This window comes from Onychomys torridus, chromosome 9, assembly GCF_903995425.1.
Source record: "Onychomys torridus chromosome 9, mOncTor1.1, whole genome shotgun sequence".
Lineage (NCBI taxonomy): Eukaryota > Metazoa > Chordata > Mammalia > Rodentia > Cricetidae > Onychomys > Onychomys torridus.
The window spans coordinates 58628198-58654823 of record NC_050451.1 but is presented as its reverse complement, the minus strand read 5'-3'; the positions used below and the strand labels follow the sequence as shown (position 1 = coordinate 58654823).

General features: G+C 48.6%; 1 protein-coding gene across 4 annotated transcripts in view; it reads left to right on the top strand.

Moving 5' to 3' along the window:
• Positions 1 to 26626, top strand: part of Slc39a14 (solute carrier family 39 member 14) — a 47626-nt gene that overhangs the window by 9012 nt on the left and 11988 nt on the right. For 2 of the 4 annotated variants that reach the window (XM_036199603.1, XM_036199604.1), the window contains exons 2-3: positions 13432 to 13490; positions 24543 to 24821. In XM_036199603.1, coding sequence (XP_036055496.1) covers positions 24558 to 24821 — 264 coding nt within the window. In that variant the 5' untranslated portion in view covers positions 13432 to 13490; positions 24543 to 24557. The remainder of the gene's footprint in view (positions 1 to 13431; positions 13491 to 24542; positions 24822 to 26626) is intronic. The other 2 variants (XM_036199605.1, XM_036199606.1) reach the window with 1 other exon arrangement.

Here is a 26626-nt window from a genome sequence, read left to right as displayed (position 1 = left end):
GTACATTCAGTTGAGGTAGGTCCAAGCCCCTCCTTCCTGCACCAAGGCTGTGCAAAGTATCCCACCATAGGTAATGGGTTCCAAAAAGCCAGCTCATGTACTAGGGACGGGTCCTGGTCCCACTGCCTGGGGGCCCCCTAAACTGTTAAAGCTAAACAACTGTCTCACCTATCCAGAGGGCCTAGACCAGTACCATGGGGGCTCCTCAGCTGCTGGTCCACAGTTCATGTGTTTCCACTAGTTTGGCTAGTTGTCTCTGAACTATTTCCCATCATGGTCTCGATGTCCCTTGCTCGTGGAATCCCTCCTCTCTCATTGATTGGACTCCTGGAGCTTGGCCTGAGACCCGGCCGTGGATCTCTGCATTTGCTTCCATCAGTCACTGGATGAGGGTTCTATGATGACAGTTAGGGTATTCAGCCATCTGATCACTGGAGTAGGTCAGCTCAGGCACCCTCTCGATCATTGCCAGTAGTCTAAAGTGGGATCATCCTTGTGGACTCCTGGGAAACTTCCCTAGCACTCTGCTTCTCCCTATTCCCATGATGTCTTCATTTATAATGGTATCTCTTTCCTTGCTCTCCCACTCTGTCCCTGTTCCAGCTTGAACCTCACGTTCCCTTAAGTTCTCATCCCGAGATGGGGGGTCTCTCTTTAACCCGGGCTGGTCTCAGCCTCAGAGATCTTCCTGCCTCGGTGTCCCCAGTGCTGGGTTTGTAGGTGTGTGACACTTGACTAGCTTTGCATCTGTCCTAAGCAAAAGTCTTGTTAATTACTGTTGTAGCTTCAGAATTACTTTAACTCAGAACATACTGTGTCCTGATGTTTAAAAGGCAGAGAGGACATGAGGGTGAGAACTTGTGGACAGCAGCCATAGTCATGCTCCCCACCTCCTCTGCTCTGGCGGTCCTGTGCTTAGCACTGTCAGTAGGGAGGGCTAATGGAAGTTCTAGACTAGGGAGGAGCTCAGAGACCGGCTGCAGCTTGGGCCGGCCACCTGTGACCAGAACTTGCCATGACACTTATGTCACGGTGTAGTCGATGAAAACAGGCAAAACAGTCTGTTTGCGATTATCCGTCTCTGTTGGCCAGTCTAGGCAACTGATCCACTCGCTCCTTTGCTAAGGGTCCTACAAGGAGCTGACCATAGTTCTTCTCCGGAAGGGTGGCTGGCAAGGTTGGGAAGAAATCAGCTCCTTGTAGATGTAGGATGGATTCCTACATAATGCCCTCCTCTGGCTGCTAGGCAGGGGCCACTTTCAGTTCCTAGAAACTCCCTCCCCCCTACTTTCTTCTCTCTTGGTTTTTGTTCTGTTTTTAGACAGGTTCTCATATGTCATAGGCTGGCCTCAAACCTTGAATTTTTGATCCTCTTGCCCCCACCTCCATTGCTGTTGGGATTGAAGCCACATTTTGTTTGTTTGTTTGTTTTAGTCTTAGGCAAGCACTCTGCTGATGAAGGTACATGCCCAGGTCTTTCTCTCCCTTTTTACTTTTGGGGCAGGATCTGTCTCCTATAGCCCAGGGTGGCCTTGAACTTACTATGAGACTGAGGATGACTTTGAACTCCTGATTCTCCTAACTTCACTTCCTGTGTGCTGTGCTCTTGCTTCCTATGTGTCAACCACCAGCTGCAGCCTCCCTCTCTTCACGAGGTACAGCACAGACACAGGAGTGCCGTGTCCTTTACAGGTTCTTCCCACAAATAAAGCCAGGGTCACAGGAGTCATCCAAGAACACTACTAAAGTGACCCAGCTTTGATTCCAGTACCAAAGTGTTTACCTAGTTTTAGTTTTTCTGACAAGTTGCCACAGATTAGTAGTTTCAAACAATAGCAGTGTTATTCTCTCAAAATTCCAGGGGCCAGAAGTCTGAAATCAAGTGTGGGTGAGACTCTACTCCAACAGTTCTTGGAAGAATCCTTCTTTCCTTTTCTAGCTATGGCGGGGTCGGGGCTGGGAGGCTAGGGGTAGGTGGTGATGGCAGGGTGGGATTAGGGGGCCTTTGGTACTTCCGGGCTTGTGGCTGCATTGCCCCAGCCTCTGCTTTGGTCCTCAAACAACCTCTCCAAATTCTGCATGTGTTTGTCTGCCCCCATCTCCTCTCCTTTCTCTGACAAAGACAAGAGTCACTGGATTTAGGACCAATCCAGATACCATGATGGTTTCCTCTTGAGATCGTTACCTGACTTCAGCAAGCAGGCCCCATTTCCTACTCAGGTCCATTCTGATGTTTCAGATAGAGGTGATTTGGGGGCACCATTCCGCTTAGAACGCAAGGAGACAGCCTTTGTAAAATCTGGCTCATGGAACAATGAAAAAGAGGAGGGCAGAGGATATACTACTGTTCAGCCCTGGGACAGAATGCCAGCCTGGATGCTCTGGCTCAGAACCAGCCCTAGGCCCCTGGTGAGAGTCCCTCGGGTCTGAAGGCATGGCATTCTGGACCAGATGCTCTGCAGTACCAAAGGCTACAAAGGACTCCAAGTGTGAGTGTCCCTGTAGGAAGGGTAGAGCTGGGGCTGAGGGACCACTTGAGCGCTCTAGCTCTGAGCTGTACCTCCAAACCTTCTTCGTGTCCCTCACCCACTTCATTCTGTCTCTAATTAACATTTACTGGGTGTTTTCTGGATAGCAGGTATTATATTTAATATCCCCTATCTCGCTTCTCAGCTATCCCGAGGGAGGGCCCGTTACAACCTTTGCTTTTCTCTAGAAGGTAACTAAGTCCTATTGAGTCTTGACTTAGATCTTTGAAGCTGATACTGTAGAGTTAGGATTCAGGCAGAGGTCTGTGTGAAGGCTCAGAGCACTCTTAAGTCTTCTTCTTCTTCTTCTTCTTCTTCTTCTTCTTCTTCTTCTTCTTCTCCTTCTCCTCCTCCTCCTCCTCCTCCTCCTCCTCCTCCTCCTCCTCCTTTTTTTAAGATTTATTTATTTATTATGTACACAGAAGAGGGTGCCAGATCTCATTACGGATGGTTGTGAGCCACCATGTGGGTGCTAGGAATTGAACTCAGGACCTCTGGAAGAGCAGTCGGTGCTCTTAACCTCTGAGCCATCTCTCCAGCCCAAGTCTTCTTCTTTTTATTTAGCATTATTTTATATATGTATGTACGGCGGAGGGCACATTTGCCATGGCACATATCAGAGATCATTTACCATTTGCCCATTTATGTGAGCAGCAACAGGGACTGAACCCCAGTCACCAGCTTTGTGTCACAGCACTATTACCCATGGAGCCATCTTGCTGGGCTTCCTAACTCTTAACCTTTGAATATATGTTATTACACTCATTACCTTAATTTTTAACAATCCTTGCTGTTATAGCCTTCGATTGCTTGTCTTTGGTGGATTGTGATTTGTCTGTTTGGGGTAGAACTGGGGGATGGATTCAACCTAGGGCCTTAATAAGCAAGCAAGATCCTATCTCATATCTCAAACTAAAACTTAAAAAAAAAAAAAAAAGACTGGTGGCATATGCCTTTAACCCCATAGGCAGGTGGATCTCTGTGAGTTTGAGGCCAGCCTGGTTTACATAGTGAGTTTCAGGACAGCCAGAGATACATAGAGTCCTTGTCTCAAGAAAAGGAAAAAAGAAAGTTGAGGGGCTGACGAGATGGCTTAGTGGGTAAATTACACTTGACATCAAGCCTGATGATTTAAGTTTGGTCCCAAAGACCCTTGTTCTCGGGTGCTGAACCCCACACTGAACTTTAGAAAGGTGGTAAACTGCTTTAGGAATATTGGGGTAACTAGCTATTTATTAAGAAAAAAAATAGATTCTCTTAGGCCAAACTAAATTCTGGGTGAATTAGAGATTGAAGTTTTTAAATGCAAGAAATTCATTTTGGCTGTAATTACATAGTAGGAAGGTGTTGCTGTTGTTGTTTGTTTGTTGGTTTCTTTTCTTGAGTCAGTCTCTCTGTAGCCCTGGTTGGCCGGAAACTTGCTGTGTGGACTAGGGTAGCCTTGACTTTGTGATGATCTTCCCCATTTCTGCTCCCAAGCACTGAGGCTACAGGTGTGTACCACCCACCATGCCTAGCTTGGGGAAAGTTTTTCTAATCATGCTAGCAAAAGCAGACACTTTAAGAGAAATTGTATTTTGACCTCTGATAATTGTGTCTGTCACCGGGAGCTGGAAAGATGGCTCAGTGGTTAAAAGCACTGGCTGCTCTTGCAGAGGACCTGGGTTTGATTCCCAGCACTCCCATGGTAGCTCAGAACTGCTTGGAACCTTATTCCAGCGGATACAGTACCCGCCATGGGCTGCTGCGTGCACATGGTGCACATGAACACATACAATCACACACATGCATATACATGAAAATATATACATAAAGAAGATAGAATATTATGTTGCCAATTCCAGGTGAGCAAAATTAAAAAGGAAATAGGAAAACATTTGAACATGTGACAAAGTTTAATATACAGTGAAATCTTTAACCACCCACCCACCTTCTGGAATAAGGGGCGCAGATTCTTTAAACACCAAGGTGGGGTGTGGGGGAGGCAGGGAGAGGGAGAGGTGTTTATAAAGGCTAGCAGCGGGAGCCAGATCCCATTCAGCTGGAGTTATAGATAGTTGTGAGCCACTCAACATGGGTGCTGGGAATCGAACACCAGTCCTCTGGGAAAGCAGGAAAAAAGCTAACCTGAGCTGTTCTCCGGCCTCAGCCATGCACTCTTAAATAAAGCACCAAGAAAAAGATGCTTGTATTTCAGCAAGAAAACGAGGCGAGGGCAGTAGTAGCAATGAGCAAACAAAAACATAACTGTTTGTAAACCTAAGCGTGTTTGGTCATATGGAGAGTCAAAAAATAAAATAAAACGCAAGGCCAGTGAATGGGTAGAGACGCTTATCTCCAGATGTGGTAACTAACCCAAGCTAGATCCCTGGAAGGCACAGGGTAGAAGGAAAGGACAGACTCCCATGTGCACTATGGCACCTACGTCCACACACAGATAGACATAAAAATAAAGAAACATGTAAGGTGCAAAAGGATGCATGGACGGCTCCGTGATGGTGTGCTTGCCTAGCATCTGTGAAGCCGCATGCCTGTCATCCTTGGAGGTGGAGGCAGGAGGCTACCACCTGGTCTCTATGAGACTTTTGAGTAAGTGGTACTTAACGCCTTATCCAGTATTTGTTTCTGGGCCTGATGGCACAGGCATGTGATGCCAGTCACTTTCAGGGCAGAGGCAGGGTGGTCTTATGTTGGCGGTCAGGCTGGGCAACTTAATGAGACAATGTCTTAAAAAATAAAAAGAAGGCTAGGAACATAATGTAGTGGTTAGTGCTTGCCTGGCATATGCACAAACCATAGGTTCAGCCCTTGTTACCGAACTAAAATAAATATTTGTTGACTGCTAACTTGTTCCTGGATCTCAATCTCCATCCGCTCTGGTAAGACCCACTTATGGTTTTTGCACGTGCCTTGCTGGGGTGGGGCAGTCTTCCACTAGGGAATGAGGCCTGTTAGGGAGGGTGACTGACCTAGCCAGCTGCGCTCGTGTGTGTGTGTGTGTGTGTGTGTGTGTGTGTGTGTGTGTGTGTGTGTGTGTGTTTTACTGGAAGCCCAAACTGTCCTGCCAGTCAGGAGAGCCCTGTACTGTGGATGCTTTCTCTGGCCTTTCCTGGAAGTCAAAGGGTTCCCTTGCCAGCCCATAGAAACACTTGTTTTCTTAGAGAACTAAGTACAAAGCTTGGGGACTAGTTGCAGCCTCAGTGGCCTTCGGGGAGGCTGGCTCTGTTCCCTGTGGATTGATCCCCTGCTCTGCCATCCCTGGTCTGTAGAATATCTCTAGCCTTCGGGTATTCCCTGTGCTATTTCCCCAGCTTTGGGACACTGGCCATGTGACAGACTGGGCAAGTTCTCAGGATAACCAGGTCCCTGGGTTGTTTCCAGGGCAGCAAGCCATGACTATTCCCATCCCCTTTCCCAGAAAGGTGCAAAAAGTACAGTCACCCCACTCCCCCAGGCCCTGGGCAGCTGACCAAAATGCCCCATGGGACAGCCTGTCCAGCCCTGGGAACAAAGTCCCCGTGTTCCCGTTGCTGCACCTCCTTCTCCTGACACCCTCTGACATTCAGCAGACCCATGACAGAGACCTTGACCACTGTGAGCCACCTTCTGTGAGTGTGGCTATGACCTTGTTATCGTCCACTCCCTCTTCCGGGCAGCCACCCTGCCCCCCCCCCCAAAGCCTCATAGTCGGCACATTGAGGGGGTTGTGTGTGTGTGTAAAGGGAGACAAACTAAGAGTTTCCGTGGGCTGCTGAGAAATTCTAGAAACAGCCGGTGGGGCTCCTTAAACTTCCCCTTCCATGAGGGAAAAGTGAAATGTTATTTTTGGTGAGATCATCTGATGGCCGCCACCCTGGGCACTTTGTTCTGAGATGTGGGGAGGGGAGGGACCTACCTGAACCTACCTATCGCCCTCTGCCCCCAATCTCCTGTTTTGTTTTGCTTTGAGACAGGGTCTCACTAAGCAGCTCTGGCTCTCCTGGAACTTGCTATGTAGCCCAGGCTGGCCTTGAACTCAAAGATCCGCCTGCCTCTGCCTCTCTGAGTGCTGGGATTAAAGGCGTGTGACACTATGTCTGGCTGAACACAGTAACTTTTAAAGCCCAGGAAAAGGTTAGAATTTCATTCTGGTTTTGCTGAGAGAACATTAACTGGGTTAAAGCCAGGAACATTATGTGCTCAGTCTGGTGAAGTACCACTTTCATTAAATTAATGTTTGTATGTATTTGTTACATTGTTAAAAAGAGAGGACTCTGACAATAGCTGGGTATATGCCCCATGGAAGGCCAGGTCAGAGATTTTTTTTTTCAAAACCAACATGTCAACATTTCTTCTCCAATTCCTCTTGTTCCTTTGGCGTTCCTGTGAAAACTTAGTCGGGCTCTTGGCACCAGAAGTTTCCAGTGCAGTGTTCCAGATGCAGACAGGCTCTCCAGGTCTTCCTAGAAGGGGTCTCTTATAAATTGCACTCAGTAGACACATGTTGTTAAAAGCTCTCTGTGTGCACTCACTCACATCCAGTTCTGTCCTGAGAAACTCCTGAAGGTTTTCTACCTACCCTCTCAGGGGCCTTTGGGTTGTCTATAGGCTTTTTGATGCATGGTACCTCTATAATTAATTTCTTTTGTATGCCAGTGTATGTGTTTGCATGCACATGTGTGTGGAGGCCAGAGGACAACCTGAAATTGTTATCTAGGTGTCACCCACTCTTTTGTTGTTGTTTGTTTGCTTTTTCAAGACACGGTTTCTCTATTTAGCAGCTCTGGCTGCGCTGGGACTCCTTTTGTAGACCAGGCTGGCCTCAAACTCATGGGTATCCACCTGCCTCCCAAGTGCTGGGATTAAAGATGTGTGCCACTACTGCCTGGCTGATTTTATTTATTTTTAATTATGTGTATATATTTGTGTGTGTCTGTGTGTGTACATGGGTGTGTAAGTACCTATGGAGGCCAGAAGAGGGTCCTAGACACCCTGGAGCTGGAGTGATGAGCAATTTTCAACCACTCAGTGTGGGTCCTGGGAGCAGAATTCTGTTCCTCTGCAAAACAGTATACACTCTTAACCACTGAGCCATTTCCAGCCTTTGACCTTTCCTTTCTTTCTGCCTGTCCCTCCCAAGAGAGGAGGAGGTCTTCAAGTAGTCCACCGTGGTTGGTCAGAGAGCCCCAGGAATCTACCTGTTCCCACCTCTGTAGCACATGCCTCCACACCTGGGCTCTTTTTACACTGGTTCTGGTTTTTGTTTGTTTGTTTGTTTGTTGTTTTAATTTATTTTATGTGCATTGGTGTGAAGGTGTCAGATCTCCTGGAACTGGAGTCTCAAACAGTTGTGAGCTGCCATTCAGGTCCTGGGAACTGAACCCAGGTCCTCTGGAAGAGCAACCAGTGCTCTTAACCGCTGAACCACCTCTCCAGCCCCCTTGTTCTAGGTATTGAATTCAGGTTCTTATGCTTGCAAGGCAAGCATTTAACAAGTGGGCTGTCTCTCCAGCACCTATAACTGTTTTAATGTCTATTTCTTTCATCTCTGTGTTTGAAAATTACCCAAACCAGAGCTAGGGTTAGTGTTGGCTGGAAGAGTAAGCTTTTAAGTCTGGCTAGAATGTTGATCCTTTTTAATAGGCAAGCAGTTGTGGGAGGTCGAGGAGGTAGTAGAAATACATGCATAAACAGCTACCCTGGTAAGGAACTCATTTTTTTACCATATTGCCTGGAAATGGCAGTGTATCGGCAGCTTTGCTCATGGGGCCCCAGCCATAGCATGTGCTGATCTGCAGCTTTGTGTGAGATCAACCAGAACCTTGCTTGCTTTGGTTCTGGAATCCATCTGTGCTTGAACTTGACAGTGTCTCTGCAGAGCTCTGGTCAGGACTGAGATGGGTAAATGTCAGGGGTCGGGGGAGGACCAGAGTCTTCATGGTCTCCTTGGCCCCCTTTAACACAGGGAGCTTCTAGAAGATGCTACTATGCTGATTCTCTTGTCCCTTGTGACCTTACCCAGTGCTTCCACGGTGAAGTCTAAACTTTCTGCCGTGCCTAGGGAGGGTGCGGTTACTCCAGAGAAACATGTTCCTTTATATACTTGATATGCAAGTACTCAGTGAAGGTCCTGCCAACCTCCTGGACTATTATGAAACAGCCAAGGCAGTTAACCTGAAATATAAGCCTGTCTTTCTAAGGCCATGACATTGAGACAAAGAGGAAGGTGAGGATGGGTCTGGCTGGGCTCAGGTAGTGCTGGGGAGGACTGGAATGGAGTAGTGACATGATTTCTGTGGACCCCCTCGTTCCTCCTCATCTTCTGGATAGGGCGAGCATGCACATGTAGCTTTCTGACACCTTCATCAGACTTTTGACTCCAGAGGAGTGGACCTAGAAGGTGCAGGGATGTGGTGGGTAGGGTGTGTGTGTGTATGTGGTGTGTGTGTGTGTGTGTGTGTGTGTGTGTGTGTGTGTGTGTGTGACATTCTGCTTGGAGACTGGAGCCCAGGAAAGAACACTAGCGGATAAAGGTGGAAGGCAGGCTGGATCCTAAAGGGAGAGAATCCTGACTATCAAACAGAGGAGTGCAGGGGTTTAGAAGGCGAAGCCAGGCAGGGAAGTGAGGAAGGAGGGTCCAAGCGGCTAGAGTGAGGGGCAGTAGACTAGGTTGGTTTCTCGTTGGTGCCTGGGATCTTAGGAAACAAGATGCTCTAGTTTGTGGTCACGCAGTGAGAAAGCAGAGGATGTGGGAGAAAGCCGTACATCTTAGTAATCAATGACTCAATGGCTGGTTATGACCTTGGCCAGAGAGTGTGCTATGCTTGAGATTGGATAAGTGGGAGAAGATATAGGATTAGTGAATGTCATTTCTGGCTCTTTCTTCTGCCTTCTTCCCCAATTTGGAAAGAAGTATTTTTCTTTGCTTCCTTCAGTAGCCCTCTCCCCCATGGGTGCAGGGTGTCCAGGTGGTGTGCAGCGAGCAGTCACCAGTCAGGAAGGTTGGGTGCAGGTGGGAAAGGGCCATGTGGTCCTTTTTATTACCCCTTTGGTTTTCATGGAAGTGGAGTGGCAAGCCTCAGGCTTTAGTGTCCTAGAACATTGCCAGAGCTCCGAGGAAAACTCACACAGTTGGGCCAACTGAGTTTCTGGTTTACCTAGAGGTGCTGAGAATTTGCTCTTCCAGCAGGTTTTCAGTTGAAGATTATACACTTAAAAAAAAAAAAAAAAAAAAAAAAAAACCAACACACTTCTCTCAGCTAATGATGGGATGCCAGGGTGTCTCAGCTGTGGAGACTGGCCAGCTAGAGCCTTTGAGGAGGACATGGGCTTGAACTGGCTTGTAAGATTGGAGGGGCTTGGGGATAGGGGTGCTGGGGCAGGCAGTCTTGGCCATTCACCAAGCAGTGCAGCCAAGGCCCTTGGGGTATGTTTTACTGCAGAGCCGAAGTGCACATTTCTTAAATTGCCTACCTGTTGCAGCAGGATGGCTGAGCTGACTTGTCTTAGCCTGAATTTCATGGTGGTCTCTTCTCTAATTCTGCTTACGGAATCCGGAGGTCTGCACAATAGCCTGGGTTGCTGTTAAGTCTGAAGCCAACACAAAGAACTTCTGCCCTGGGTTGTGTTTCCACTGGGACGTCTATGGTAGCCCATTGTTTAATCTCCTGCTCCTCTTCTGCCTGCCTCCTGCCCACTCTCCATGATGCAGCCAGGCAGGCAAACATATTAAAAACATGTGAATGCCAGGCCTAGTAGCTTAGGCTGGTGCCCCCAACTCTTCGATGGTTGAGGCAGGAGGGTTGCCAGAAGTTTGAGGCTAGCTTAGGCTACACAGTGAGTTCCCAGCCAACCTGGACTACAATGTGAGACTGCAAACAAACAAGGAAAATAACTCAATGGCAGAACACTTGCCTAGCATGCTACGGACTGAGTTTGATTCCCACCACAACTGAACCAGATGTTTCCTTGAATCCTTCAAGGCCCATATTTCTAGCCTGTAATCCTCTCCCCTGTGTGACCTGTTGTGTATCTAGTCAGTCTTCACTGGGTCCCCGAGGATGGTTACAGCTTCATAGACTGTCCCATCCCCTCCACCAGCTCACTTTCACATGTTCTGGGGTTCTGAACTTCCCTTTAGGGGAGCCCTCCTGGCCTCTGACATCAGGCTGTTCTTCTGTTATGTTTTCCATTATTTCTCTGGGGTGGGGCACACATGAACTTGTTTCCCAAGGGTAGAGAATCAGAAATACATGTTCCTGGGGCTGGAGAGATGCCGCAGTGCTTAACAGCACCAGCTGTTCATTCAGAGGGCCTGGGCTCCATTCACAGCAGGTCCGGGGTGGCTCGCTGCCAATCTGCACTCCAGTCCCAGAGGATGGGGTGCCCTCATTTGGCCTCAGCAGGTACTGCATGCTGTACACACCGCACACGTGTGGCATACAGACAAACATTTGTGCAAACACATAAAATACATCATCAAAAAATACACATTCCTGGCCTGGGAGCGTAGTTCATTAGTAGAGGCTAACATGCATGGAGTGCTCGCTAGGTTAGAGCCTCAGCATTGCATAAGAAAACAAAAACAGACTCTACCCAGATATCCTGTGCTACTAAAATTCCCGGTGTGACTCAGACTCTGCCAGCTGGATGTGCTCAGCACATGTGTAATAGTTTTGTGGGAAAAGGCTGGGCCTTTTTTTCCCCCTAGGATCGACTCGAGGACATCTGTTTCGCTGAAATGGTTCCCTGGCAGGGATGTCTTAATGCCATAGCTACCAGATGCCCGAGTAGCAGCCCCGTGCAGCATAGTTCAGCAACACGATCTTGGGAGTAGGCCCTGGGAGCTCAGCTTAGAGTCGTTTCTTCATCCCTTCCGATGAGTCTCCAGGCCGTTTAATAGCCTGTGTGGGATCTCTGTGGGTTCAGTATGGCCAGGTAACCCTTGAGCTGCCCATTATCCTTGGCTTTGCCATACTGCTGAGTTTCTTGGCCGGAACTTATCTTCCCTGTTGTGTGAGGGAAGGTACATCCCAGGGACTCACGATATTCTTGGTCATGGGCAGGAAGTGACCATTTCTTGAATGAATGAACTCTTGGGCTAAGATAGGTTTTTGTTGTCCTTGCTTTTTATTTCTTTATTTGTTGAGGCAATCTCATGTAGCCTGGACTTGCTATATAGCTGAAGTCAGGCTTGAACTCTGTATTTTTCTTCTCTTTAAGAGCTGGTGTGTGCTGGGCTGGGACTGTTTTAGGTTTGATAAGTATAAACTAGTTTTTTAGTTATTTAACATAAGAGAAGAACTCAGTGTGATGATGGTGCCTACCCATAATCCCAGCACTTAGTAGGATGAGACAGGAGGATTGCCTTGAGTTCAAGGCTAGCCTGGGCTGCATGAAGTACCAGGCCTGCTAGGGTTACATGGCAAAACCCATTCTGAAAAATAAAAGATAAAACAAGCGTGCTTGTACATTTGTGCTGGTGTGTGTGTGTGTGTGTGTGTGTGTGTGTGTGTGTGTGTGTGTGTTTACGATAAGAGAATGATTTAGAGGAAGGAACAAAAGATGGTCCTGACAGCAGACTTCACATATCTGTGGGGACATCTAGGGACATAGAATATCTGTAGAAAGGGGTGTTGGGCTGTAGAGGCCTTGTAGATATTGGTAAGACCGGGGGTTAAACTTCTCATGCTTGATCAGAAATTCTCTGCGTCTAGCCCTTGTGTGCCCAGCGCCGTGCCAGACTCATGTTGACACAGGGATACTAGAAGACCCTCCTTGCCTTTAACGAACACAAATTTCATTAAACAGGCTTGTTGGAAGACCAAGAAGTATAGTATCCAAAATAGTTGGGGAGCTAAAAGTGGGCTGTAACTCCCTGGAAGAGGGGGTCATTGAGATGCTTGTGAGAAAAAGCGTTTATGATTTAGTTACTTAGCCTTGCTTTTATTTGACCCTGAATAACAAGCGGAAGCCTTTGCTTAAGCAGGTGATGTAAGTGAGAGATGTGAGTGAGCGCCACGTTCATTACTTAGGCCACATGTAGGACACTGTGGTCTGGCAAACAGTCATGAACAACAGGCCACACTTTTGCAATCGGGTGTCTGGGAAGTGGTGATGGACAGGTGATGGAAATAGGAGCAACTTTTGCCCAGGCTTTGGCGGGAAGCGCTGGCTGCTCCCCTGGGCCCTTTCCATGTCTCCCCTGCCTGAAGAAATTTTGGAAGTCATGGTGGCCCCTGAGCTCTGAAGTGTGCTTTCCCCTCCCACCTCCTGGCTCCATCACTGGGCTTGGCCGTCATTAAACTCATTCCGGCTCAGCTTGGGGCTAGAAACGCCTTCCTGTTCTAGTCCGACTGCCCGGGGCCCTGGTCACACTAGTCTCTGGCCTTATAACCTCCTCTCTACTGTGCTGACACACACAGGGGAGACCAGCAGACATTTGTGTGGTGAGTCCCAGGCTACTGCTTCTGATTTCTGTTCCCTGCTTCTGGGTCACCATTGACTCTTTCTTTCTTTCTTTCTTTTTTTTTTTTTATAATGTTCTTCCATCCTTCCCCTTTTAGCAGCCTGAGGTTTCTTGGGGTGAAGGAGTGGGCCTCTGGTGCTGTGTGGAAGTCTCCCATCCTGGGTGGCCTTTGGCATGCCATAGCTTGAGGCTCAGGTCCTGGAACAGGAACTAGGGACTGTAAAGTCGTTTGGTGGGAGGGACTGGAATAGTACGACCTTTGAGTGCCTGGTCTGGGTGAGTAAGGCTGTGGTCAAGCTGTGCTGTGTTCTAGCTGTACTTGGTGGAGGCCCAGGGTAGGTGTCTTGGGTGCGTGTGGGCTCTGGACCACGCTCAGTCGGTGAGTGCACAGGGACAGAGTCAGGGTAGTTTCCTCGTTTTTACTTCTGTTTCACTGGACCTCCCTCTGTTGCCTAGGCTGCCCGTGAATTTGAAGTCATTCCCCTGCTTCGGTTTGCTGAGAGCTGGGATTCCAGGTGTGTACTACCTCAGTCATCCCCCCCCTTTCCCTTTCCTTCTTTGTGGGGGTGGGGGATAGGGGTCAATCCCAGGACATTTTTAGCCCTTTTTCTGGGGGAGGGGAGGTCCGTTTGGGGGAAGTGGAGGTGAGAAAGGATCTCTTGTAGCCCAAGCAAGCTTCCATATATATGATTAAGGCTGGCCCTAAACGCCCGACCTTCCTGCCTCTGCCTCCCAAATGCTTGGAATTACAGGTATGTACCACTTCACCTGGGTCTTACGACAGGGTCCAGCTGAGTTGCTTAGGCTGTTTTTGAACTTACTCTGTAGCCCAAGCAGTGCTTGAACTTAAGATTCTCCGGCTTCAGGTTACTTGAGTAGCTGGGATCACAGATAGTTTTCCTTGAAGCTCTGTAAACTCCAGAGACAGTATTTACCTGAATATAGGGCTATAAGGCTGCTGCTTGGGCTGAGGTTGTAGCCCGTTGGTGGGTAGAGCGTTTGCCTGGTGTAGGTGAGGCCCTTGGCTCCATAAAGGGAAATGGAAAAAAGAGTAATTACCAGTTTTCTAATTTTGGATACTGAGACTTACACAGGTGGCTGTATCATTATTAGTTGGGCCATAAATATGGATGATATTATAGTGAAGTATTTCTGTAGGGTTCTAGATTTTATGCTATACTTAGAAAGTTTGGGCCGGGATGTCGCTTGCTTAGTATGTATGCCCACGGCACTAAGTTTGATCCCCCACACTGCATAAATCCATGTGGCTCTGAGAAGCCCCTCACTCAGGAGGCGGAGGCAGGGGCATCAGGAGTTCAAGGTCAGCCTCAGCTACGTATCATTTGGGGGCTGCTTAGGCTACATGAGACTCCATTTCAAAGGGAGGGAGGGAGGGAGGAGGAAATCAGTCTTTGCTCCCTGGTGATGCTCCTGTCTTTTCTTACATCACTACATTCAGACATCACTTCTTGGGTTAGATCTAAGCTGAACAAAGCAAAACAAAATCGACTCCAGGCCTCAGAAAATCCACCCTCTTGCTGGGCCGTGGTGGTGCATGTTTTTAGTCCCAGCCCTTGGGAGGCACAAATCGGCAGATCTCTGTGAGTTGATGACCAGCCTGTCTATATAGTGAGTTCCAGGACAGCCAGGGCTATGTAGAAGGACCCTGTCTCTAACACACTAACAAAAAAGAATACGTTGCCAGGTGGTGGTGGCGCACGCCTGTAATCCCAGCACTTGGGAGGCAGAGGCAGGCGGATCTTTGTGAGTTCGAGGTCAGCCTGGGCTACAGAGCGAGACCTGGGAAAGGCGCAAAGCTACACAGAGAAACCCTGTCTCTAAAAACCAAAAAAAAAAAAAAAAAGAATATATTGCCTTTATTCCAATATTCCAAGTATTCTTCCAGGCATATTCATATATACAAATGGATATTGAAAAATAGATAGAAATACTCCTGTGGGAAAGCTTCGTGTCTCTTTACAGCAGAAGAAAAAGAAACTGCAGTAAACTAAGGGAATTATTAAGTTTTAAAGAAATATGTTACTTGCAAGAGCTAATTTTCTCTCAGCAGAGTTAATTGTTTGTGAGTCACCTATAATTACTTGTTTTCTTTGTAGACAGTACCTATTGACTCTTGCTCTATTTCAAAAGAGGACATTTGCCTTAGTACACTGCCCCATCTCCTTTCACCCACACCCTGATGATGCTAATTACATTATTGGATTGTCTTTTTTTTTTTTTTTAAAGGATTTCTTCTACCCCTGGTTTCTGCCTTTGTAAGCATTCTCTCTTTTTTAAAAATGTATTTTATTGTTTTTGTGTGTATGTGAATGTGTGCCATTGTGGAAGTCAGAGGACAGTATTTTCTTCTCCCTCAGTTTGGGGCTGGGTCTCCTGGATCTGCATAGTGGGTGCTCCAGGCTAGCTGGCCCATGAGCTACTGAATGGTTCTCCTTTCTCTGCCCTCTCTCCTGATGGGTGAGTGCTGGAATTACAGTTGGGCCCCACCACAATCAACTTCTTTCAAAAAGATTTTTTTTTAAGATTTATTTTTATTTTATGTATACGAGTGTTTTGCCTGTACGTATGTGTACCATGTTGCCTGTACGTATGTGTACCATGTTGCCTGTGGAGGCCCGAGGATGGCACAGATCCCAGGAACTGTAGTTACAGAGGGTTGTGAGCTGCCATGTGGGTACTGGGAATAAAACCCCGGTCCTCTGTAAGAGTAACAAGTGCCCTTAACTAAAGGTATCTCTGCAGCCCCAACAACTAATGTTTTCATACATATGTTCTGGGGATTGAACTCAGGTCATTACACCAGGCTGAGGGGCCAGCACCTCTGTTGTCTTACTTATTCCCTAGACTCTATTGCTCTCTTTGCACCCCCCTCAACTCACTCTCTCTCTTTCTTTCTTTCTCCCACCCTCCCTCCCTCCCTCTCTCTCTGTGCGGGGTGGGGGGTGGGGGAGTGGGGGTGGGATGCACATTTCACTGTGAAGTCATTTTCTTCCCTGGCAAGGGAATTTCTTTCATGCTTACATGAATCTCTACCTGTTAGCTTAATGAGATCTTGGCAAGGGATAATACTTTATAAAAAATTTTTTTTTGTTTTGTTTTTCGAGACAGGGTTTCTCTGTAGCTTTGGAGCCTGTCCTGGACTAGCTCTGTAGACTAGGCTGGCCTCGAACTCACAGAGATCCACCTGCCTCTGCCTCCCGAGTGCTGGGATTACAGGTGTGCACCATCACCGCCCGGCCAAAAAAATTTTTTTTAATTTCTAGGAATTGAACCTAGGACCTCACACTTGCTAGACGAGCAACTTATGGCCAAATTCTATCCCCACTTTTTAAAAAAAAAATTTTTTTTTGAAATTGGTTGAGTAAATCATCCTTGAACGTACTTTGTAGGACTTGGACTCGACTTTGTGGCCCATGGGCTTGCCTTGAATTCATAATCCTCCTGCCTCAGTCTCCTGAGCCTGAGCTTCAAGGCTCAAAAAGGAACAACGTTTTTGTTTTTTCCTCCAGAAAGGTTCTCATGTAACCCACCTGGCCTCACATTCACTATGTAGCTAAGGCTAGCCCTGAACTCCTGATCTTCCTGCTTTACTTCCTGAGTGCTGGGATTAGAGGTGTGCACCACCAAGCTTTTCTGGGAGAACAGTGCGGACATTCCTGTTGATCTTCTAATATTTAATGTTGCTATAGGGAGATGAGAGTAGGCAGAATTAACTCCCATGTGAAAACCGTCTTGCTCAGGCATGGTGGCACTCATCAATACACCTACTCTTGGGAGCCAAGGCCAGAGGACCATGAATTCCAAATCCGCCTGGGCTACCTCCCAAGACCTTTCTGCTATACCCTAATTTAAAGGTTTATTTTATGTGTTCGTATGTTTGCCTGTGTGAATGTATGTGCATTACGTGTGTGCAAGAGCCTGTGGAGGCCAGAAGAGGGTGTTGGATTCTCTGGAACTGGAGTTGCAGATGATTGTAGACTACCGTGTGGGTGCTGGGAATCGAACCCCTGTCCTGCAAAAGCAACAAATACTCTTAGCCCCTGAGCCATTGTTACAGCCCCAAAGCCTTTTTGTTTGTTTGTTTTTTTTTTTTTTTTTAATTTTTGGTTTTTCGAGACAGGGTTTCTCTGTGTAGCTTTGCGCCTTTCCTGGAACTCACTCTATAGCACAGGCTGGGCTCGAACTCAAAGAGATCTGCCTGCCTCTGCCTCCCAAGTGCTGGGATTAAAGGTGTGCGAGGCCACCACCCAGCTTTGGTTTTTGTTTGTTTGTTTGGTTGGTTTTTTTTTGTTTGTTTGTTTTTTTTTTTTTTTAGCTGAGGATCGAACTCAGGGTCTTGTGCTTGCTAGGCAAGCACTCTACCACTGAGCTAAATCCCCAACCCTTTGTTTTTAAAGTCTGTGAATCCTGGGAGAAGCCTGTCTGGTCCTTGAGTTCTCTGTCTGAGTGAGGCAGTGTCTCTGTCTTGAACAGCTTTGGAGGGCAGCGGGTTACTTCAGTCTGCAGGGGTAGTTCCTTTCTCTCAGGGAAGTTTTGTGTTTCCCTTCTTCGCTACAGCCTGCTTTCATGGCTGGTTTTCACCCGTTTACATTGGTTTTCTCAAGCTTCCTTTGTTGGGATTTCTGGTCAGAGTTACTGGAAAAGTTGGTTCTCTGGCAGCTATAATCAATGCCTCAGTGGTACTGTTTGGTTCCTCTTTGCCTGCCCTTTTTTTTGTATGCTGTGATCTCCATTCTGCATGTGTGTGTCATATATATTAGTGCACATGCTTGTGTGTGTGTGTGTGTGTGTGTGTGTGTGTGTGTGTGTGTGTGTGTGTATGCGCATGCATGAGTGAGTGCATGCATGTGAAGGAGTGTCTGGAGCCCAGAGGTCAATGCTGGGCATCTTCCTTAGTTGTTCCCTGCATTATTCTTTGAGGTAAGGTTTTCCCTTGAATCTGGAGTTTACCTGACTGGCTTTTACATGAGTGCTGGGGACTGAGTTATCTCCCTGGGCCTGTTTTATGATTTGTGTCCTTCCTTCCTTCCTTCCTTCCTGCCTTCCTGCCTTCCTGCCTTCCTGCCTTCCTGCCTTCCTGCCTTCCTGCCTTCCTGCCTTCCTTTTTCCCTTCCTTCTTTTCTTCCTTTTTCCCTTCCTTCCTCCCTCCCTCCCTCCCTCCCTCCCTCCCTTCTCTCTCTCTCTCTCTCTCTCTCTCTCTCTCTCTCTCTCTCTCTCTCTCTTTTTTTAGATAGAGTTTAACTGTTGAGACCAGGCTGGCCCGGAACTCATGACTTCCTGCCCCAGTTTTCTCTCTCACAAATGCTGTCATCTGGTGGCCCTCTCTTCTGGCAATGGGCAGGACTTGGATCCTGTGGTGCTGGTATGCTTGGCTCTGCCTGTGTCTGCCTGATGTTCATTGTCCCTAAAATAGGAAACCGCTCTCTTCCCACCAGGTGTGGCTGCTTTGTTTCCCGCTTCCCCCAGGCATACAGGTTGTTCAGGTCTGGGCTCTGGGTCTGGAGAATGGAAGCGAGGCAGGGAGGCGGCTCTGTCCTCTGCTCTGGGATTTTTGTGAATGTTCCCTGTAGTGCAGACGTGGTTCAGTCTACTGGTAGAGTACCTCCTGTTTCTCTTGGAAGGAGGAGGAGTCTCCTGGAACTGGCAGGTACCCCCAGGTCCGTGTGCATGTTGGAGCCCCTCCACCAGAGAGAGGCAGATCTCCTTGTCCCAGTTTCTTCTCCCCCATCCCTCCAGGAGGTTTCCCCATGACCCCCAGTTGGGGAGGACAAAGAATTGGTGGCAGTTTGTCTCTTGCGGGTTTGGGGAGCTTTGTGAGAAATGGCCTATCATGTAGGTTGTCACAGTTGGGGCTGCAGTAGGAAAGCAGTGTGCTTTCTCGTCACGGTTAAGGCAATTGGGAGGCGTGTCATTCAGCTGACACTTGGAATTGTAATGACGTCGGTTGTCCGGTCACTCTGGCAGCTATCTTAGAACCAACCAATTCTGGCTAGCCCACCTGAAATGGAACTTCTGGCCTTTCAGGCATCCTGTCCTCAGAGATAAACAAGATTAGATGAGGTTGAAATTCAGCCTGGTCACCTAGGAAGTGCTCCATGTGACAGGGGAGGGGAAGGGTCATAAGTACACCTCCCCGTGGCCTCAGAAACACTTTTGCCTTGGCCAAGTTTGTATCGGAGCCTGTGTGAGTGTGTTTGTATGTCTGTGTTTATGGGTACAGAGTAGTGGGCCTCCTGGCCAGCTGGTGGGACCAGGGAAGGGAGGCTTGGCCACGGTCCTTCAGGTTTCTACTCTCTCCTCCTCAGTGGTCAGCTTCTTGACTGATCATCGTGGCAAGTTACCACCTAGTTACCTCAAAGTAAAGTAAGTGCTTTCCTTCGGTGTGCCAGCAGGACAGACAGAACTTCCATTTGCAGGTGCTTCCGGACCGCATGAGGGGGTGACAGGCAGCAGGATTCCAGTTTAGGAGACGGAGGATGGCAAGGGGACATCACAGTGGTCCAGGATTCTAGGATGAGTGTCATGTAGACTTCCTTTTATATAATTTGTTCCCCTGAGGCTGTGGTCTAGTGCTTGGAGACGGACCCAAGGCTTGAGGGTAACTTCCTCCGACCCTGAGCCCAGTGGTCAGAGGGGAAAAGCTCCAGAGGCTCTTTAGTGACCAGGGCCTGGACTGAGTGACCGGCACACCAGAGCCTCACCTCTGCCCCGCTCCTCCTAGCACTTCCGGGAGGACCAGTGGCTCCCCACGGCCAGATGTGGGGCTGAGGCCAGAGTGAGGGCCTCTGGGAAGGGCTGTGTGTGCTTCCTGCTCTGTGGTGAGTGTGTGTATGTGTGTGTGTGAGAGAGAGAGAGAGAGAGCGTGTGTGTGAGTGTGCATGTGCGCGCGCACGCGCACATGTGTGCTCTCACACGCTCACATCCCTGTGTAGCCCTGGCTGGCCTGGAACTCTGTAATTGTGTAGATCCAGTAGCGATCCTCCTGCCTCCCAAGTGCTACAGATGAGAGCCACCATGCCTGGCCAATTTCGAAGCGTCTTCTATAAACATTCCCCCCTAAGAATAACTTACAGTTGGGGGGGGCACGCCCAGATCTCGGCTGGAGCAGGGAGCATCCTTCATGCTCACCAAAGGCCAGGGTCACTTGGGTTTGTAGCGCCCTCAGCAATCCCTGGAACTCTGCACGAGGACTCCTGGCGGCCCCCCTTGTGTTTAGACTCAAGGGCTGGGCCAGGTGACAGAACTCTGCTCACTGGGTCTTCTTCCCACCTGCAGGGACTGGCCTGCCCTTCAGAGCCCTGACACTGTCTTGCCTGCAAAGCCCAAAGCAGTGTTTTCTAGAGAAGGGAGCCTCCATGCCAACAGAGGGAGACAGAAGAGGTTTCCTGGAGAAACCCTGGGTAGCCCCGGGCTTGTGTTCCGGCACAGCCAAAAGGTGCCAGTTCCCTAGCATTGCAGGCTGCCCGCAAAGCCATGGGAGGGATCAAGGGGCCACTAGGCCACCAGAAAACCAGTCCATCATAAATGCCAACCTCTACCTGAAATGCCCGTCCAGGTGGAGCTGCCAAAGTAAAAGCACCCCAGGTCGCCCACATTTGAAGGGCTTTTGTTTCTTTTTTGGTAGTGTTTTGAAGTTGCTGAATGAAGGGAAATTTGAGAAAGGTATTTGAAGTAGGGACAGTGCTTCACTCTAGGATTCTACAGCAGGGGCTGTAAGACAGCCTTGCCTCATCAGCACCCCGGCTGTCCCTCCCCACCAGATATTCAGCGCATCCCCAGCCTGAATCTAGGGTCCCCACTGGGAACCTGGCAGGTCTCTGTGCAGCGGCCTGCAGAGTTAGTTCTGTGGTTCTCCACGGCATCCAGGGCACAGACTCTGTCTTCGTACTGAGCCCACACTGGATGCTGGGCCTTGGATGTCATTCAGACCTGTCTTCGTCGGTTTATGAAAAATTCAGTTCCTGACTTTGCTGCCACTGGATCTATCTGCGAGGAGCCTTCTGATCCCAGCTTCCTTGTCAATTAAGTAGGGATACCTTTCCTAGCTTCTTCAAAAGGGAGCAGTGAGTGAAGGTCAAGGCATAGCAAGATCTGCCCTGTGAAAAGGCTGACTGACTGCTGCTCACCACCTCTCCTTTAACTAGATCTGCTTAGACCCCTGCCCCTCACACGCCCAGCCCTCGGCTGACAGCAAAAAGGACAGACAGCTCACGGCTAGCTGGCTGTAGATCCAGTCTCCACTCCCGCCATTTTTCTTTGTTGAGAGAGGGTCTCTTGTAGCTGGGCCTTGACTCCTGTTCCTCCTGCTTTGTTCTCCCAAATCCTGGGAGTGTGGGCATAGGCTACCATACAGTCAAACGACTTCTTTTGAAGTGGGTTTTAGTCTATATTTGCTCCTGGTTCTTGGTGGTGAATCCAGAGTACTGAGTTGGGAAATAACCATTTTGCAGATTGCCTTTTTTTTTTTTTTTTTTGCCCTTGTCTGGTCCTTCCTGTTGTATGGCTGATAATATATTCCACCAAAGAGCAACCCTTAAAGAAATTATTTGTTGGTTTACTTAACTTATTTCAGACAGGGTCTTATGTTGTAGCCCTGGCTACCTGGAACTTGCTGTATAGAGTAGGCTGGCCTCGAGGTCAGAGAAATCTGTCTGTTTCTGCCTCTCGAGTGAAGAATGACGTTCTTTTTGGCCCCTGCTTTTGGATCCCATGTGTGGGGTCTAAAGCCAGGGTACTGTCAGGTGTGTTGTGGCTTATGTGACTGACAGGGTACAGGAGTTGTGAGTCTTAGTTGATGTAAAGGCAATTACAGGGTCTCATAACAGTTTCATTAAAGTTTCATTAACAGCTTCATGTTTGAACTGAAAATCAAATTTGGCAAAGCAATCTTGTCTTTGAGTGAGTATAGCCAGAATTTTGGTTGTCTAGCTGGTTAGCTTTTGTTTTTTTCTTCTTTCATTCTATTTCCTCTCTGTCTCTCTGTCTCTGTCTCTCTCTCTGAGGCAGGGTCTCACTATTTGCTCTGGCTGTCCTGGAACTCACGATGTCGTCCAGGCTGGCCTCGAACTCACAGAGATCCATCTACCTCTACCTGCCTCCCAAGGGATTAAAGGTGTGCACCACCACACCCCGCCTCTCTTCTTTTCCCAGTGTTAGGGATCCCATCCGGGGCCTTGTACATGTGCGGCCCATGCTCTACGGCTGAGCTATAGCTATAGTCCCTTCAGGGGTGGTCATCTCCCTTCCTTTTTTGGCCTCTCTCTTTTTTCCGTTTGTCTCACTACGTAATTCAGGCCGGTCTGAACGGGTAGAGCCAGATTTCGAGTACCTTGGTTCAGGTAATTAGTGGCGAGGGCCTCGCCATCACTTTAGTCCTAAAATCTTGATGGTCGGTCATCCAGTGAGATGGGTACTGCCTTTACGGATGAGAAAATGGAGGTAGTTGAGGCTGAGTGGTTTGCCCAATTGCCTTTTCTCTTGTAAGGAACAGGGTGGGAATTCAGACAGCAGGGGCAGGGTTCAGGCAGGCCTGTTTCTCAGCCATGGAGACGCTGTTCCTCTAGACAGAGGTGGAGCAGTATGTGGTGAGGCGTTTGGTGCTGGATTCTGCCCTCCCTCCCCGAGGGAGGAGACTTCATAGTGATAGACTTCTACTGGCTGGTGTCCCTGAGGTGCTGATGTCACTAATTAAGGTATAACTGTACTAAGGGAAGTAAATGATTGACAGGAAAATCATAACCAGCTCTCATATTTCTTTGTTCCTTCTCAAGTTTTTAACTGTATGAAACAATTCTGCTTTAAAATTTGATATTATAGCTGGGTGGTGGTGGTGCACACCTTTAGTCCCAGCACTTGGGAGGAAGGCAGAGGCAGGTGGATCTCTGTGAGTGTTTTTATTTTAATTTTATGTGTATAAATGTTTGCTTGTATGTATGTTAAGTACACTGAGTGTAAGCCCATGGAAACCAGAAGACAGCCCCAGATCCCCTGAAATTGGAGTGACAAGCTACCCTGTGAGTACTGAGGACTGGTCCTCTGCAAGATCAGCAAGTGCTCTTAACCACTGAGCCATCTAGCCAGCTCCTAGCTTTTTAGTATTCTTTTAAAAATTGCATTGATTAGAGTAAATTCAGGAAGTCTGGATACAGTCTGAAATACATAAATTCTAGGAATAAGATAAATTCTGTGATTTAGTCCCTCAAACATGAAGTCTTTGTGTTGTATTTTACAGTTCTGGGCGTAGAACCAGGGCTTTTTTTTGCACCTTAGGGAAACATTCTGATACAGAGCTGTAAAGTTACCACACTGTCTTAATGAAGTTTCACTTTGTAGCCCAGACTTGTGACTTGCCTGCCTTGGCCAGCTGAGTGCTGGGATTGTAGGTATGTGCTGCCACCCCCAGCTTGAGCTATCAAATATGTGTTCTCAATGTTAGACAGATTATAAGAATTTCTTCTGTTTTCTTTTTTCTGGGTTTTTTTGTTTTTGTTTTTGCTTTTTTTTTTTTTTTGATTGTTGGTGGGGTTTTTGGGTTTTGTTTTGTTTTTTTGAGAAGGGGTTCTCTGTGTAGGCCTGGCTGTCCTGGAACTCGCTTTATAGACCAGGTTGGCCTCAAACTCACAGAGATCTGCCTGCCTCTCCCTCTTGAGTGTTGGGATTAAAGGCATATGCCACTACCGCCTGGCTGTTTTTCTTCTTTTTAAAACTTTTTATTAGACACTAGAGAGTGATTAAGAGCATTGGCTTCTCATGTAGAGGACCCAGCACTCACATGATGGCTCACAGCTGTCCATAGCTCTAGTCCCAGGGGACATGATGCCCTCCTCTGGTCTCTGGAGGCACCAAGGTATGCACATGGTACATAGGCCGAGATGCAGCCAAAATACCCAAACACATAAATAAATTTTTATTAGCACAATATTTTTATTAGCATAATGAAACCCATTACTGTATGCAATTACGCCCAGTAATGGGTCTCATTGTGACATTTTTATATATGTATATAATACATTCTGATCTGACTCACTCTCCAGGACCCCCTCTTGTCTCATTCCCACTGAATCCCTTTCTCTTCCAACTAGTCCCCTTTCTCCATTTGGGGTGTGTGTGTGTGTGTGTGTGTGTGTGTTGACTCAGTTTTATCAGGGTTTCTTACAGAAGTATGGGCACCTGAAGAAAGAAAGCCCTCCATCCCTACATCTCCCTTTTGGGGGAGCAGGTTCCTACATAGTCCAAGCTCACTGTGTAGCTGAAACTGGCCTTGAACTCCTCCTGTTCCTCCTGCCACTTCCTCCTCCATGCTGGGAGGCATGGACCCCAATGCCCAGCATGCCCCTTTTCTTGTCGTTTTACTCCTTCCAAAGGATTTCTCCAAAGCCAGGTGGGGCAGGCGGGGAGGAAGGCTAATTCACGCTTAGATGCTTGTGCTACTCAGAGTCTGAGGGAAGGGGACTTGTCCTTGGCACGGGGGTGGTGAGTTGGCTGTCACTTGGGTATTGGGGGGAGAGATAGAGACCTTGCCCTCACCTGGCTTGGTGTTCTTCTAGGTGTACCTGGTCACCATGAAGCCCCCGCACCCAGCCCTCCCTAGCTGCCTCCTCTTGGTGCTGTTTGGTATATGGACAACTGCCCCCCAGACTCATGCCTCGTCCGTGGCCACGCCAGCCCTCAGCGCCACCTCTTTCCTGGAAAACCTCATGAACCGCTATGGGGAGAATGACAGCCTTACCCTGCCACAGCTGAAGGCCCTGCTCAACCACCTGGATGTGGGAGTAGGCCGGGATAATGCGACGCACCCCAGGGAGGGACACAGGAACCTCTCCACGGTAAGGCTCCTCCTCTCTGTCGGGTAGGCCTCGGTGGCAGTCAGCCCCCACCTTTGTTGGGGTGGACACATTCTGCACCTCCAGTGAGGCCTCCTGACCACCTTACCTGCCTGTTGGTTTGCTGCCGCCCCTGGGTCACTGCTCGCAATCTATGGCTCCCAGGACAGCACGGGCAGTAGAGTTTGCTGTTCACACCCCACGCTAGATGCGCCTCACAGTCCCCTCAGATGCAAGAGGAGTTGTTTTTCTGGGGAGTGGTTTCATGAGGGTTCCTGGGATGGGGGCTGATCTCGTCTCTAGTTTTGGCTAAAACCCGGGGCTTTTAGCTCTTGGTTCTGTGTTCTTCCATATTATCACAGCTACTTGGAATCGGGGCTCTTTGTGGCAGCCTAATAGGAGTCGGCCAGCAAAGTCCTTATATTCTGTTTTGCTCCTCCCAGAGCATTGTGGGAAATGGAGAAACACAAGTCACAGTCAGGGAGCTCAGTGGTTAAGAGCTCTCTGGCTGCTTTTGCAGAGGACCTCTGTCATGGTTGAGTAGTGGAGCTCCAGCTAGCTGGAATGAAAACAAAGTACCACATTTTGTGGGCTGCGCTGTAATTACAGGGTTCGTCTGTGAGAAGTGAGGGTGCCAGCATAGTTGAGGGTTTGTGCATGAGGCACGCTGTAGCCACACCTAGAAGGATGAATAGGCTGGGGCTTGAAAGGAGAAAGTGAGCAGGGCACTGTATAGCGTGCCTGCAGAGCTGCTTAAGTGTGACCAGAGGAGGCTGAGGGTGCCACATGGGCAGTGGGTAAGAGGCAGGCCTGAGATCGGGGACTTCGACATGGGCCTTAGGGTCTGCAGCAGTATCCTGGGGTCAACAGGGTGACTGTATTGGTCTGAAAACCTGGATTGTCAGCATTCCCAGAGAGCTGACTCTCATGGGTAGACCCTGATAAAACCACAGGCAGCGGAGGTTTACGTGAATAAAGAGCAATTAGTAAAACGGCAGTGTGGGCTCAGGAGGTGTTTCAGCAGTAAGAGCCCCTGCTTTGAAAGCTTGAGGACCCGAGTTCGAGTGCCCAGCACCCAGGTGAACTATCTGTAATCCCAGTGCTGTTTTTAGCTGGCTGCCAGCCCAGCTCCAGGTGCAGTGAGAGACACTGTCTCAAGGGGATAAGGTAGAGACTAATAGGACAGGACACCCAGTGTCCTCTCCTGGCTCCATGAAGATGTGTATACATCATGTGCACACACGCACAAATGCACAGAGGGGGGTGGGGTAGGGAGAGCTCTCAAGTTCAATTTCCCATGATATGCAAGACTCCCCAAGGTCACTGCGGGTGCCTGTATCTGCTAACCGGCACATGTCCATACTCCAGCACAAGTTTCTATAATTTGCATGTTAGCAGAATAGTCCCCTGAGCTGTTGTGACGTGCAGCCAAATTTGGTATCAGGTTTGCCGATAGAATCCTGTTTTTCTGCAAGCACACCTTGGTCACGTGATTGGAAGCTTGTCTTCCACTGCCACCCCACTCCCAGCAGGACCGGACCTGGACAGACACGCCGTGCCCGAATTACATTCCCCAGGATGTATTCTCTCTTCACTTGGAGCGAGGGTCCCGCCGAGTTGCACGGGCTGACTTTGAATTTGCGTTGTAGCCCAGACATGCTTTGAAGCTGCAGCTCTCCTGCCTCAGCCACCCCAGTAGCTGAGGTTAAGGCCCCACCTGGGATCTGAATGTTCCCCAGACCTCTTCCTGCAACCATTTTTAGCTATGTGTACTAAGCATGTTGGTGGCTGACCTTTGCAAGTGCAGG